The sequence below is a fragment of the Actinia tenebrosa genome, unplaced genomic scaffold, assembly GCF_029948245.1.
Source record: "Actinia tenebrosa isolate PJP-AT-01 unplaced genomic scaffold, QUT_ActTen_1.0 PGA_scaffold5__44_contigs__length_20552954, whole genome shotgun sequence".
NCBI lineage: Eukaryota > Metazoa > Cnidaria > Anthozoa > Actiniaria > Actiniidae > Actinia > Actinia tenebrosa.
The window spans coordinates 1,249,255-1,265,647 of NW_028292582.1; the positions used below are offsets into that span (position 1 = coordinate 1,249,255).

The 16,393-nt window shown below is 44.1% G+C and overlaps 1 protein-coding gene across 1 annotated transcript; it reads left to right on the forward strand.

The window, feature by feature from the left end:
* Positions 1 to 1,029: 1,029 nt before the first annotated feature.
* LOC148906266 (uncharacterized) lies at positions 1,030 to 4,442 on the forward strand. Its single transcript, XM_089037712.1, has 2 exons — positions 1,030 to 4,241; positions 4,283 to 4,442. The coding sequence occupies exons 1-2, from the start codon at positions 1,030 to 1,032 to the stop codon at positions 4,440 to 4,442; spliced, it is 3,372 nt and encodes a 1,123-aa protein (XP_088893838.1).
* Positions 4,443 to 16,393: the final 11,951 nt, after the last annotated feature.

The window sequence follows — 16,393 nt, forward strand, 5'->3', positions numbered from 1 at the left end:
GATTTCTATTCAATCTTTGGACATTTCTTTGTATTTGTTTTAAAGTTTTAGAATGATAAATGTTTAAAATAGCTAGCGATTCTTTCTCGCTTCACATTTGCCTCCTTGGCGTTTATTACACAAAATTTGATTGGCTAACGATCGAAGTTCGTGATGTATGGAGAATTCGTATTTTGATATGAGAATCAAATTCAAATAAAGATTTATTTTCTTGCAAGTGGTAATGCTTTCCCTTTGTATCTATTTTATAAAAGCAATAGAAAACTTTTTCCTCTGTGTTTATATAGCCTGATAGCAACACTCGGGGGGTTGGGAGAATTCTCGACAGTTATGCAAACCCTCGACTACGTCTCGGGTTTGTATAACTGTCTGGAATTCTCCCAACCTCCCCTCGTGTTGCTATCAGGCTATGTAAACACAGAAAAAGTTTTCTATTGCTTAAATATATCACACTGGTTTTTAGCTAGTTATATCTTTTTATATCTATATATAATTTGAATAGAATGAAGAGCATAGCTGTATAATTCGTCATCATTGTAGTGCTGACAGTTCACCGACGACATTTTCAAATGTTTATAAAAAGTCTGTATGATTATTCTTAGGAAAAAATAAGTAGTATAGGGGTTGGGGGTCCCAACTCACACACCACCCCGAAATAACCCGCCTTAAAAGCATACGCCCCGGTTTCATTCGGGTTTTAAGAGCAACGTGGCCCGGGGGTTATTCCACCAAGAGATTACGGGATCTTCCCGCCATCCACGACCCATTTGAGACCGTGAATACGGCCACCAACGAATGCCATTAAATATGCTAACATATATTATGAAGTGCGAACGATGTGAGAGGGAATTCAAAAGGAAGGCTGACCTAACCAAGCACTTGTCAATGCAAATGAAAGAATGCAAAAAGTCTTACGAATGTTTGTGTAGAAAGGAGTTTGAGACGCGTGTGAGACTGTATTGGCATTGTCAAAGTTGCACATACGACTACGACGACCTCATATAAGGTATAAGATATTTCCTATTATATATGGAGTCACGATCTAATTTCAACACCGTTTCCATACCCGGCGCAGGAGAAGTTGACCTCAGACAGTTTTGGTCTAAGACCAGAGAGAGAAGAAGGAAGATCTTAGCGAAGGGAGTTAAGGAATTGGGTGCGATGAAGGCAAGCATTGTGGTAGAACTAGACTTAATTAAGGGTGATGACACCGAAACTACGGTCTGGCTACGCTCCAAGTCATTAGTAGCACTACAGTCTACTAACCTAGCACCGATTTTGTCGACTGCCCTTGAGGATATGTTAGAGACACTCTCAAACTACACCAGAGAAGGATCGGGATGGGCAGTAACCGAAATAGTGGAGATGAAAATAAGCATGGCGCGGTACGTACCAATTCGAGGTGGGTCTTACGTACCTTTACCAGCCTGGATAGAGCGAAAGAAAGCAATCGTAAGTGTTAAGAATGACGACAATAAATGCTTCCAGTGGGCAATTAGGTCTGCCTTATACCCAGTTGAGAAAAACACAGCGCGCACGAGTAATTACCCGACAGACGACCTAGATTGGACTGACGTTTCCTTTCCAATGCAGTTAAGTTGTATACCAGACTTTGAGGAGCGCAACGACCTAGCAATAAACGTTTATGGAGACCGGGAAGAGACCATTGTTCCACTAATGTTGTCAAAGCACACCGGAGAGCGCATTCACCTATTTTACCACGGCGGTCACTATTCCTGGGTTAAGAACCTAAGTCGATTATTTTACAGACATACCAAGCATAAGTGCAAGAAGTTCTTCTGCGAATCCTGCCTGCTTCCCTTTCCCGACTTAAAAGCCTTAAAAAAGCACGATGAAATCTGCCGTGGCGTAGAGGAAGTTGAACAGCGTATTCAAATGCCAGCAAATAAAGACTTATTCTACGAGGATTTCAAGCGACAAAGCAAAGTTCCCTACTTCATTTACGCAGATTTCGAGGCAATAATTACAGACGAATACCAAGAATCAGGCAATACGCAGCGTAAAGGCCTTCACGAGATTTGCTCTTACGGTTACATTGTAGTGCGCAGCGACGGTAAAGCAGACGACCCAGTCATATACCGTGGTAAGAATGCGGCCGCACTCTTCCTAGAAGCCATTAAGGAGGAGGAAGAGGACATTAGACAGCGCTTACGCACCACAAAGCAACCAAAGCTATCCAAGGCCGAGCAGGCCGCGTACGCAAAGTCAATGACGTGCCACGTATGCAAGCATAATCTCCTCCAATTCGGACGGAGAGTTAAGAAGTGCTGGTCAGACGACGGCGCCTACCTTGGTGAAGCACACCCCAAGTGCGGGAAGTACGCACGCAAGGGTGAGAAGGCTGGAAAGCCAACCACGCACTGCATTCACTGTAAAAAGCCCTTCGAGGAAGACTTCTACGTAGATAAAGTCTTAGACCACTGTGAACTAACCGGGGTGTACAAAGGCGCAGCGCATTGGAGATGCCGCAACAAGATTGACCCAAACATGGATATTCCAGTATTCTTTCACAACCTTCGCGGATACGATTCCCACCTTCTCTTACAGGGCGTTGACGGCCACGAAGTTAAGTGCATACCGAATAACAAGGAGCGGTACATGTCTGTGACAATTGGTAAATTAAAGTTCTTAGATTTCCAACAATTTATGGCAGACTCATTAGCGAACCTAGCTAAGTATAACGAAGATTCACCAATCTCAGACCTTTACGAGGCAGAGCGCAAGGGAGTTTACCCCTACGAATACATGGATTCCTGGGAGCGCTTTAAAGAGCCTTTACCACCGAAAGAGTGCTTCTATAGTTCCCTAAACGAGGCTGGGATATCAGACGAAGAGTACGAGCACGCAAAGAAGGTTTGGAAGAAGCACGACTGCAAAAACATGGGAGATTACCACGACGTCTACCTACTCTCGGATGTAGTCTTATTAGCCGACGTATTTCAAAGCTTTCGGAAGATGGCAATGTCTTACTATGGATTAGACCCAGCAAACTTCTACACTGCCCCTGGGTTATCTTGGAGTGCCCTGCTAAAGAGCACGAACGCCCAATTAGACCTCTTAACAGATTACGAGATGTACAGATTTATGGAGGACGGAATTCGCGGTGGGGTTTGTGGGCCATCGAGGCGATTTGCGCGCGCCAATAACCTACAAGTTGAGGGGCACGACCCCGAGAAACCATCAACCTACATATTTTACCTAGATGCGAACAACCTTTACGGCTGGGCGATGTCCCAATACTCTCCAGTGCGCGACTTTGAATGGACTGAGCCACGCGAACCGGAGTTTTACATGCAAATAAGACCCGACAGCCGCAAGGGCTTTATCCTTGAGGTGGATTTGGAATACCCAGAACACTTACACGACCTTCACGACGATTACCCATTAGCGCCAGAGTCGATTGAGATACCTTTTGAACAACTCTCCCCATTACAAAAGAAACTTTGCCCCACATACAAACCATACCGCAAGCTTACTATGAACTTAATGAACAAAACGAAGTACGTAGTTCACTACCGCAACTTACAATTCTACGTGCGCCACGGAATGCGCGTAACGAAGGTCCACCGCGCATTAAAGTTCCGTCAAGAGCCCTGGATGCAGCCTTACATAGACTTTAACACGCAAAAGCGCACAGCAGCCAAGAACGACTTTGAGAAGAACCTGTTTAAGCTTATGAACAACTCAGTGTTTGGTAAGACAATGGAGAACATCCGCAAGCGGGTTTCGATAAAGATCGTAAATACGCGCGAAGAGGCTGAGTCTTATGTATCCCAGCCAGGCTTCGTACGCTACGTAGACATGCTTAACGTCTATGTAATTCACATGAAAAAGGCAAACCTTTACCTTAACAAGCCCGTTTACACCGGCTTCACAGTGTTAGAGCTGTCTAAGTTGCTCATGTATGAGTTTTACTACGACAAATTAAAACCAAAGTACGGTGACAAGTGTCGTTTATTGTACACCGACACAGACTCACTAATAATGGAGATTGAAACCCCCGACGTTTACGTGGACTGCCTTGAAGACATTGACGAATACGACACGTCCGGCTACCCAAAAGACCACCCACTTTACTCAGCTAAGAACAAGAAAGTCATAGGAAAGATGAAGGATGAGGTGCTTGGCAGGCCAATTGTAGAGTACGTTGGGTTAAAGCCAAAGATGTACAGCGTCTTAAAGAGCGACGGCGCAGATAAGAAGGCAAAAGGCGTAAAAAAGTACGTAGTTAAGAAGCAACTTACGCACCAATCTTACTTAGATGTCTTGAATACCCAAAAGACGCAGCGCCACAACATGAACTCCTTACGATCGTATCGCCACCAAATACACAGCGTTACCCAGGAAAAGGTGTCGTTGTCAGCATTCGACGGCAAGCGCTGGATGTGCGACGACGGAATTTACACGCACGCGTTTGGTAATCACACGATAAGCAGTTCTTCTTTGACGAACCCACGCGTGGGACCATCATGAAGATAATACAAGATGGGCTGACCCTTCTTAGCTAGCGCACTTCGGATCTGGTAAGTTTCCAAAGACCAATTAGGATCCGTAGCTCTTTTGGATCCTCCTTCTAATTCACCCGGCTCATAGAGATATCGAACCGTGACATCACCTAATCTCTTTTCCTGGGGGAAGACCGCCCTCGAACTTCTGACGTAGGACTTGTGTTCCACGTGTTTCTTTTTTATGGCATCCTTGGGTTTTATTCCCGTAGCCCTGGCCGCCTCGTTGTTCAAAGCCGCGACGACCTGGGGGAGCCTCTGAGTCCATTCCCTGTTGCGTTTGGAGGGATCTTCCAGCTCTTTCCAATACTGGTATCCAAAGAGACGCTCGGCCAAGGTTTTATTGAATTTTTCAACAATGCTCTGACCCCTGTGGTACTCAGCTTCGGCTCTCCTAATTTTAGTGCTGTGGTCTTTCAGGGTCTTAGTAACCACGCCCATGAACTCTGTCCCCGCATCCACTTGCAGCAGCTTAGGCCATTTCAAGACGCGCTTATAAATCCTACCTAGGGCTTCTGCGACTTCCCCAGAATCCTTGCTGGTTATGGGTTCGGCGTCCTTATATCTGCTTGCGATATCAACTACGGTCAAAGCGTATCTATAGGTCTTTCTTCTCACTTTGTCGTGTGGTAAGAAAATCAAATCCGCCTGATGAACTTCATTGGGGGCATTTACGGTAAAGCTGGGCCTGGGAATGTACTTGGGCACGGGAAGATAAACCTGCCAGAGGGTTTGTTTTTTTAACCAGTTCTTAGCCGTTTCTTCTGATACCCTGGCCGCGGTCGCGAGTTTCTTGATGGCCGACGCTCCTTTCCAATAGCCTTCAGGCCCATAGTAAATCCTTTTAAGTTTGTCCTCTGCGCGGCCCATTATATGAATTCCAGGACGAGATTGATCTTACGTCCGTTAAAATCCACCGTCTCTCCGTCCACTTTAATGGTGATGTTTATGCTTTCTACCAAATTAGACAAATCATAGCTCAAAGAAATGGGAGTGTATTCTACTGGGTCAGATGGATTACCTTTGGGCAGAAACTTGGACGTAAGAGAAGACTTTTCTCCATTGTTGTAACTATGGACCAAGTCGCAATAGACTTCGTAAGAGGATGCGACTTTCCATTTCACGGGTATGGCTGTGTCGGTAATTGTCTTGCCCGAGGCACATAATAATGAACCCAATGGGTCAAATTTTCCAAAAGTTACTGAATAATTTGGCATATTATGTTTGAGGGTCATTTCGTGCGGCAATCCTGTGGTGAGAGTATAACCGCGCTTGGCGAGCTCCTTAGCAAGGGTGATTGGCGTGTAATGTCCATCAGGTAGCATTTCACCTTGATATTTGCCGGGGCGCCTTAAGTACGGTGACCAAGGCATTGACTAAATTATACCAAGAATTGTACAAAGAACAACTAACCAGCCTAACCTTATGGGCTTTGATGGGGGGATTTAAATAAGTGGTAAAGTTATTTTTATCGCTTTCCAAAAAGACGATCATTATATTGTAGGCGCCAAAGGCGCCACTAGAGGCTAAGCGTAGCTTAGACTAAGTACGCCAAAGCTACGCCTCCGGCCAGCCCTGCAACTCCTACGAATACCAACTCATTGTCTTTTTGTTTCTTAGAAGGCTGATAGTAATTCTTAAACTGAGGCCTTTTTAACCCCGTCGATGCCGCTGGGTGTGCTTGCGCATAAAGTTTAAAGGCGTATTCTGTATTTTCGAAGTTCGTGTCTGCCTGCATCTTGTCTTGGTAGTTCTTGTCCAACCAATCCCTGTAAGCTTGTCTTTTTTTATTCCAAGCTGCCACGTCCCTTTGATACTTTTCCAGCGCTAAGTCGTGTCTCTTCCTTTCGGCGGCTAATTCTCCGCTTTTGTCGCCTCTGACTAATCTATCCAAATACTGACCACCATAATTAGCTCCAGTGAATGCTAAAGCTGCAATAACTCCGTCTGCGATTAAACTAGCCATTTATATATTGGGCAGGTACTTTTCCTTACGTAGGTAATCCTTTACCATGATAGCCCCGCCAACGGCAGCGGTCATCTTAGCAAAATTTGCAAGGCTCTTGCTTGGGTCTTCAGTAAAGTCTTCTTTGAGCACTTTCTTACCTACCCAACCAATACCCGCAACGATGGAAGTAATGATAGCTGCTTCTTCAACAGTTTTCAATAACGCGGTTGACATTATATTACAAAGCGAGAAGGTTATTCCATCACGGGTATTTTGCTTCTAGGCTCCTGCGGTACGTGCACGGCCTCCCACTTTACTTCTGGCTTTGTAGCCCGCCATTGTAAGTAGAGGCTGCCGGCTGCTATAGCAACTCCCAACGCGCCAATGACGTATCCCGGATTAATGAAGGATTCCTCTTCTTTCTCTTCCACCTTTTCCTCTTTCTTTGCTTTGTTCTTTCTATTCATCTCCGCGAGCTTCTTTCCGGCAGCGACTCTGCCTGGAGATTTAGCCTTGGTGATTCGTTGCTCCTCTTGGGGCTGCTCTACCTTCGACTCTGGTTCACTCATTTATTCTAAGGACTTGAAGGACTTGACAAGTACTTGGGAATGACTTAAGGACGACTTGAAAATAACCTGGGCGCGACCTGACCACATACTTAGGGATGACTTAACTAGGTACTTGAGGATGACTTAAGTAAGTACTTAAGAAGTACTTGAGGCGACTTGATCAGGTACCTCAGCAAGTGCCGCCTGGAAGACCTTTTCGACTTCTCTATCCTTCTTGAAGTCCTTCCAAGAGGCACCAAAGGTGCCCGCAAGTTCCTTCAAGTCGACATGCTGAGCTAATTGAAGTGCCGCAGAGGCGACTGCCATTAACTTACCACACTTCAAAGACAACCACCCGCAGGTTATCTTAAGTTCTTGGGCGATGACATAGTCCTCGCTTATGTCCTTCCGCAGTTGCTCCACGTCGTCTATGGGCAGCGCAAGTCCAAGCAATTTAGTCGCAAGTCGGATAGCGGAGTCTGCAACGGCATCCGTGGTCTTACTTGCAAGGGCGGCCTCGTACCTCTTATGGAACTTCTTGACTTCCTCGTTGGACAGCTTATTAACCTGCTCATGGGTAAGTTCCTTGCCTATCATTTCTTTACACTTCCCAGAAGACACCAGGATGTTAAGTTGTTCCTTGAGGTTACTTTCATCTAGCTGTGTGGGGACTTTATCTATCAACTGCTCAATCTCCATATACATTAGGAATCATAGATTCCAACCGTGTAGGGAAACCTCAAAGAGAAGATCATTTTGGAATGTTGGTGCGTCTTTAGATGCCGCATGTATTCGTGTAACTGTTCCTTGGATATCTCACCGCCGTAGTCGCTTAAGATGGTTTCCAGATCAGACTTGCTCGGAGTATAAAATACGACAAGTGAACCTATGTTTTCCCTAAAGGGCTTAGAGACACTGGTAAGCTGCTGGGAAAGTAACCAAACGCTAATATTGTCGTGTCTGCCGCTAAAGGCAAGCTTCACTAATTCGGAGGTGCGCTTTTTTACGTCGTCCCCGCAGGCAATGTCATCCAGTATGAGGAGGGTTTGCGTATCTTTAGGGAATTGTTTGTGTCAGAACTTAAGGTGGCTGGATAACTCGTTAGGGTCTAAGATATCCACGAAGAAGTCGTCATCTTTCACTCCTATGCCCGTCCAGGTGCGGTTATTCACGTAGGTGGGGCAGAGTAGCACGATATAGTCAAATCGGTATCTAAAGGGTCCTAATAGCTGCCCCACGACGAATTGGGTCTTTCCGCAGCCGGTGGGTCCTACTATCAGAGCGTTACAAGGCATGTGATCTGGGTTCATTTATATCCCTTCTCACGAAGGGAACTTGTTCCCTGATATATATGGAGCCTGTGGAAGCAGTGCAGAGAATCGTTAACGACATCAAAGATAAGAGAGACACCATTGAAATGCAAAGGGAGGAAATTGATCGCCTTAAAGAGCGCGTGCAGGAGTTGTACGATGAAATGTGCGGTCTGAAGCGCGCAGAACGGTTTGGTGCGTTAGTAACGATGGCAACGTGGGCTAAGGAGTCCGTTAAGGACTTTATGAAATATCCCATGTAGAATGTTGACAATAAGGTTAATATCTTTTTAAGTGGGTCTGGAAACTATTTCAAACCCCCTCGTAGAACGTTGAAGATAAGGTTAAATATTGGTTAAGTGACCTGGAAACTATTTCAAAAGGTACCTAATAACGTCGAGGATAAGGTTAAATATTGGTTAAAGGATGTTAAATGGAGGCTAAGATATAGTTAAGTATATATGGACTGCTTGGTGTGTAAGAGGGTGTTTAGTACCAAACAAAAGCTGCAATACCACGTTTATCGTGGTGTTTGTACAAAGAAGCCTGTTAGTAAGGTTTGTAAGGATTGTAATAAGGAATTCAGTACTGTTCAAAAGATGCAGCAACATCAAGAAAGACGCGTTTGTAGAATCGCCTGTAAGGACTGTAATAAGGAATTCAGTACCTCAAAGGAAATGCAGCAACATCTTAAAATGGGTGTTTGCTGTAAAGTAAGACAGTGTAGTTTCTGTAATAAGATACTTAGTAGTCGTCAGCGTTTACAAACGCATAGGAATAAACATGAGAAAACATACCGATGTCTTTCAAAGAAGTACAATCTAGAAGGAGTGGATTGTTACCAGTGCGGTGATCTTATCAGTCGCTGCAAACATAAAGATGATTACCTAAGGAATAGGATAGACTACCATAGGAAAATAAACCACGCATTTCCTTCTTTTGATCATGCTGAAGGTGTCCCGTGGACTAACAAGGAATACTGGAGAGGAGTGTGTGAGCAGTGTGGATGTGTCAGAGAAGAGTAGCACATCTTTAACTGTTTATTAACCAAACATTAAACATTATGAGGACATCCTTGGAATAGTTTCCAGACCCATTTAACCAATATTTAACCTTATCCTCAACATTATTAGGTACCTTTTGAAATAGTTTCCTGGTCATTTAACCAATATTTAACCTTATCTTCAACATTATGAGGACATTTTTTAGATCCTGGTCATTTAACATTTTGGGTTGGAGGATTCCTTATCAGTATTGGTATATATGGACTGTATTACATGCGAACCCCCTGCTGACTGTGTTAAAAAAGAGTCGCCGGCCCTCATTGTCGACGAACCCCACTTAGATAATGCTGCGCCTAACCACATAGGACCGAAGGAAGGATGCACTTTGCGACGTCAAACGCCCAGCGACCATCCTTCTTACCATACGACCTCAGATGCGTAAACTCCTGTCCTTCGATGACGTAACGAACGCGATCTGGCGCCCACAGGCTGTACGTGACATCCTCATGCGCCAATAACAACCGTAGCCTGTCTTCAAAGGCTACGTAGTTTTTTATTTCGTAGGTAACACCCTCCTTTAAGTCTCGCCAGTGTATCTGCCTCACAGCCTCAAACGCCATATATTCTATGAAATATCTTTAAGTGCGTCTTTAAAGTGTCTGCGTTCCTAAAGCGCTTGCAGCACCACCTACAATGCAGGCGAATTCCTCGCGCATACTCCGCGATGGCTCTGCAGATGCTGTCGTAGTCGTTGCTTATCAGCACCTTAAATCCATTTTCCTCGTAGCCGTCTAAGAGGCGGCGCTGATCCTCAGACAATACCCCGTTGCCTTTCGGAGTCTTCAGCTCGATGCAGAATCCACGGTAATGCTTATGGGCGTTCAAAATAAGCAGAACAGGCTGACCGCGTTGATATCCTTTCTGCCAGCACTTTATACGCTTGCCGTCCGAATCCTGCAGTTCGCCTAAACCCGGTGTTATGAGCATCTGAGGGTAAAACCGGCGGATGTAGTTAACCACCTTCTTATGTAAGTCAAATTCGTTTTCTATCTTAAGAGTGACTGTCTGTAACCATCTAGCAAAACGTGGCAAACTTCGAAAAATCGATTTCGCTCATACTTTCAAGTTAGTTAGGGTAATGTATCCTAAGAATCGCTGTATAGTTGGTTTGATCAAATAACGCTTTATTATGGAGAAAAATGGAATTTTTCAAACACTCCCGAAAACGCCGTTCGCGACAGTAAATTTTGACTCAACTTTCGCGGATGCTGGACAAAAAATAAGCAACACTGGGAATTAAAACAACCCATATTCTTGAAAACCAATCTATTGAGTACGATATGCGTGACTTTGGGATCAATTGTACAATTTTAAGATAACAAAATAATTTTATTCGCTAGACGTGTGTTTAGAGTATCAAAAAGTAGGTCTTACAAAAATATTCATTCTGAATGTGCTTAACCTCTCAGTCGCGTGAAACTTCGCTGGTCGATTAGTCAGATGTTGGTCTTTCTAGTGATGTAAAGAAATCTTTGGGCAAATGATTGTGTGTCACGCAGTATGTCTTCAAACTTTGGTCAAATTACTCATTTCTGACCTCTGGCTGCTTTCTATAACAGACAAGATACTAGTGTTTATAAGTAAAATACAAACTCAAAAACAAGCCTAAAACACTTTTATAGCCTTAAATAATGTAGCTGTTTAAGAATTCTTACCTGGCAAACTCTGAAACCTGGATTTTTATGAATGTTTTTAGACACAACATCGATCTGGTTTCTTTCATTACCGACTCGAACTTGTCAACGGCCGAGTGCCACAGGGAGCCCAACCTTTCTTGTTGTGGTGCAAAACACAGGAAACCCAGATTGATTAAAAAATCGTTTTAATTTGTTTTAATGATGATGCAAACACACACAATAAAAAATTTCACAACTATTCCAGTAAAACTTACTAAATTACATGATAATCTATAATATGAATGACTAATAAAGAGGGGAAAAAACTGCAGTAGAACCTTATTACTAATGTTAACAGTTCTAAATTGATTTTAAAGAAGTTGAACCATATACACTACATGCAATTTTTCTGCTCGGCATGTCATCATAAATGATCACCGGCCTCTAAGGTTCATAATTAGTACCAAACAAATGTATGTTAGTAGATGCAGAACATGAAAATCTTTGGAAAGTTTTTACGCATCCTTCTTCGGAACAGGTGAACAGCGTGTCATCATCGGTATCGCTGTCTGCAGTGGTCTTTGGTTTATATTTCCTACTTTGTCTAGGTATGACATCGCAGAAATCTGGAACCTGGTCATCAGAATACTCCATCTTCCTAAGGGTGGGTAAGGCTAGAGCTGACGATGTCTCCGTTGTTTCAAATTTCGTGTTGGGTATCTTTTTTCCTTTTCCAACGCCGTATGCTCTCCAAACCACAATGTTACGCTTTTTGAAGATAACATCATTGTCAAGGCTTACGCCTTCCCATTTCTCTGTGGGATATGTCTCGGGAATCTGTAAACCACACAGTGCTACACTTAGACCACGTACGCCACCATGTGATTCCATAGCGGTTTTCATCTGTACTGCGCTCGTGATGTCATTAATTTCCAGAGTTTAGATAAGTGTGCATGTGATTCTTCAGTACAGCAGCTTTGCGATCGCAAGGACTTTTGCCTCCTTGAGGATTTGAAAATCCATGCGCACGTTCACTTTGTGCTTCCTGGAGAGCCTTTGAACTCCAGCGTTATCTTGAGCGTTATCTTGTTTAAAGCTGACGGATTTCAGGTCTGGCATTGCACGTCTCAACTGGAGAATGACGTCAACTATAACTGCTATCACAAACAAGCTATCCTGGTTGCTTTTGTGAACACGTGCACGAGGGTTAGGTTTTGACATTCCTCTTTTAACGAACCAGTCGTGGGTGCCTCTGTCACATACATTTGTTCGGTACTAATTATGAACCTTAGAGGCCGGTGATCATTTATGATGACATGCCGAGCAGAAAAATTGCATGTAGTGTATATGGTTCAACTTCTTTAAAATCAATTTAGAACTGTTAACATTAGTAATAAGGTTCTACTGCAGTTTTTTCCCCTCTTTATTAGTCATTCATATTATAGATTATCATGCAATTTAGTAAGTTTTACTGGAATAGTTGTGAAATTTTTTATTGTGTGTGTTTGCATCATCATTAAAACAAATTAAAACGATTTCTTAATCAATCTGGGTTTCCTGTGTTTTGCACCACAACAAGAAAGGTTGGGCTCCCTGTGGCACTCGGCCGTTGACAAGTTCGAGTCGGTAATGAAAGAAACCAGATCGATGTTGTGTCTAAAAACATTCATAAAAATCCAGGTTTCAGAGTTTGCCAGGTAAGAATTCTTAAACAGCTACATTATTTAAGGCTATAAAAGTGTTTTAGGCTTGTTTTTGAGTTTGTATTTTACTTATAAACACTAGTATCTTGTCTGTTATAGAAAGCAGCCAGAGGTCAGAAATGAGTAATTTGACCAAAGTTTGAAGACATACTGCGTGACACACAATCATTTGCCCAAAGATTTCTTTACATCACTAGAAAGACCAACATCTGACTAATCGACCAGCGAAGTTTCACGCGACTGAGAGGTTAAGCACATTCAGAATGAATATTTTTGTAAGACCTACTTTTTGATACTCTAAACACACGTCTAGCGAATAAAATTATTTTGTTATCTTAAAATTGTACAATTGATCCCAAAGTCACGCATATCGTACTCAATAGATTGGTTTTCAAGAATATGGGTTGTTTTAATTCCCAGTGTTGCTTATTTTTTGTCCAGCATCCGCGAAAGTTGAGTCAAAATTTACTGTCGCGAACGGCGTTTTCGGGAGTGTTTGAAAAATTCCATTTTTCTCCATAATAAAGCGTTATTTGATCAAACCAACTATACAGCGATTCTTAGGATACATTACCCTAACTAACTTGAAAGTATGAGCGAAATCGATTTTTCGAAGTTTGCCGCGGATTTTGAATTTTGCTTGATCGTTACAGACAGTCACTCTTAAATACCAACTTATTTGGGGTGTCAAAGCGCTTTTCTATTTCGTATTTACCGGTCTTCCTTAATGCGGGTAGCACTTCCTCGAATACCCAATCACGAAACTCCACAGCTTTGGGTAGCTTAGAGCTAAATATTAGTTCGTACAAACCAGGCACCGAAATAAACACGGAATGTGGATGAATAGTAGAAGAGCGGTGATTTGGAGCCCCTTTCATGTCAACCCACATTTCCTTGTATTTATCGGAGACGTGATCCCTAATTGCGTCCCTGGAACGTTCATAACCTAACGCGGTTGCCACTTCCTTCGCCTTAAAGTACAAAGTTTCGCCTTGCGCAATGCATTGCAGTTTTGTTTCGTTGTTTTGGAATACGCGTAGCATCGTATATTTTAGAAATATTTTAACTTTTTAATATGCAACGCTTTTAAGTTGGTTCATTTCTACGCTCAGTTGCGCGTCAGACACCACGAAAACGTAGCAGTTTATTTTGTCAGTGTCGCCCGCACTGGCGTTTTTGGTGCGCTTGATCTCCAATGTTATACCATCCTGCGTATTTACTAGACGTAACCCCTGCCCATGTAGGTCTTCGTCGTTCGTCGTGCGCATGTCAATCCATAACGCATACTTATCATTAAAGAATTCCTCAGGGCTCATTTGGTCGCCAAACTTGCGCATTGCCTCCCTGTACACGTCTGTAGGCTTTATTCCCTGGGAGTAGACCTTGTTGGGTACTCCGTTAATATTCACGCCGACGGTAGTAATGTTGGGGTTGTGAAAGGCTTCGGAGTCGCGCTTGCCGGCTTCGTAGGGTTTGGCAAACACCAGCATCAGCCCCGTAAGACTTCTTCGGGGGAGGTTAATGCTTTGATTGATAACCTCATCCGTCTTATCCAAGAAGCTAAATGTCTTGTACATCACCACGTGGTCGTAAAGGAATGCCTTGCCAGAGCTGTATTCCATGCCAGCGCTGCGTGCCAGCTCTTCGCTGTATACCGTCTCATACTGCAGCTCTAAGTTGGTGATAGAATAAGGATCAACAGCCCCGCTAATTGCGCTGTCCATGCCTCCAATGACGTTTGTAGTGTCCGCCAAGGTTACTTCAAACTGTAACTCGGATAACTGTCTGGGGTAATACACACCATGGTTCGTAATCACTTCAAAGTCCAAAGGGATAACGTACTTGCTACCATAGGCGGCCTTTACCCTCGTTGCGTCTGCTACTGCGGTTGCTCCGCTGGAGTCCGTAGGCGCCGGGTTGGTATCGCTGCGAAGCTTACGAAGGATAACGCTTCCAATTCCCTGCTTTTTTTTCTTTGTGCACGGTCGAAGGCTGTTAGCCACAGATCCTTATACGTGGTGTACAAATCGTACCTATTTAAGTCTAAGAGGGATTCCCCGGCAAACTTGATTCTCATCTTAGAGACGAGGTTCCTGCCCACGTTATTAACGGTATAGCGCTTGTCCTTGGTGCTTGGTTGTATTGCTAGGTCAAACCTTAACGCCAAGGTGCCGGGTATTAAGACTAGGTTATCCGTTAGACGGGGTACGCCTACATACAGCGTCTCCCCTGGTTTTGCGCTGCTGGGAGTAAAGGTGACCCGGTGAAAGGTGCGTTCTGCCTTTAGTCCGCCAACCTGCTTAGGTAATACGTTGGGGTTTAACTTTGAGCTTATCATATATAATGGAAATAGAAGGAACGGATTTTGACCCCCTTACCGAAGAAGGTCAAGTCGACATTAACGATGAAGAATTTGATGAATGGACTAAAAACGCGGAGGCAAAGCCTTTGTTTTACGACATGGCTTTGGCAAGCAAGTATGGCAGTAGGTGGAGAAGCTTCAAGGCGGCCTTAAATCGCATGTGGCAATCAAAGAACCGCGGCCCCGTTCCTGAGTACTTGGAACTTCAAAACATAAATGAGGAACCCGAACAAGAAACCGTAGAGTGGGCAACGCAAGAGCTAAGGCAGCGCTATTCCCGCTTCGAGGCCGACGACGTAAGGCTTACCAAGCGTGGCGGCAGAGTCCTCATAAGCGTCCAAGACCTGAGATTTCCTGACAAAAACCGCTGGACGAAGCCACAACCCCTTTTCGACGAAAATGGCGAAATTAGGGGTGACGTGGCGAGATTAAGAGGTTTCCAACTAGCTACCCGGAGTGCGTTAGAAAGGTTGGCAACCCTGAATGAAAAGGTTGCGTTAGAAAAACGCGCCGAGGGGCTGCAAGAAACGTTGGAAGAAAGGGAAGCAGATTACATGAGACAGAACCAACTGCTTCTTGATGCTCAAAAGAGAGAACTTGACGACAAGAATCAGCGAATGATAGAAATGAGAGAACAAAGAGACAATGCCCTACGCGATAGGGACCAAGCCCAAAAGGCCTTCGAACTTGCCCTGCAAGACCTGGATATGAGCAAGGAGGAAGCCAAAAACTTACGTACCACCATAGCTGGCTCTTTAGAGGAACGGCGGCAGTTGGTTGCCGAAATCAACACTAAAGAGGAGCAAATCCGGCAAAGAGATCAGGCCATTGAAGACCTGGAGGGACAATTAAAGCGGCAGCAGAAAATAATTAATGACCAAACTCGCCCCGAAGAGGAAAGGGAAGCAGCCCAAAAGGAAGTAGAAACCCTCGAGGTACGCCTTGCGGAATTACAGGCACAAAAGGAAAACCTGGAAAAGGAGTTGGGGCTTACCACCAAGGAAAAGGTAAAAAGAGCCCTTTTGAAGTATGGCGTTCCACTGGCATTCGCGGTCGCTATTTCGAGCGTAGTAGGAGTTATCCTTAACGCACTTAAGGCTACGGGCGCAGGCGTAAGCAAGTTAGGTAAGGGACTAACGGACTTAGGGAAAAAGATGGCAGCCGGCTTACCTGGGCTGTTTGGTAGTGTTATTGGCCTGGCACTTAGGGCCGGCGGAGAACTGCTGAAGTTCGTGGGGAATAACATCTGGATCTTGGTAGTAGCTATCGGAGTGGTACTTCTGAAGAAGATGAGGGGTTGATCTTATCCTTGTGTA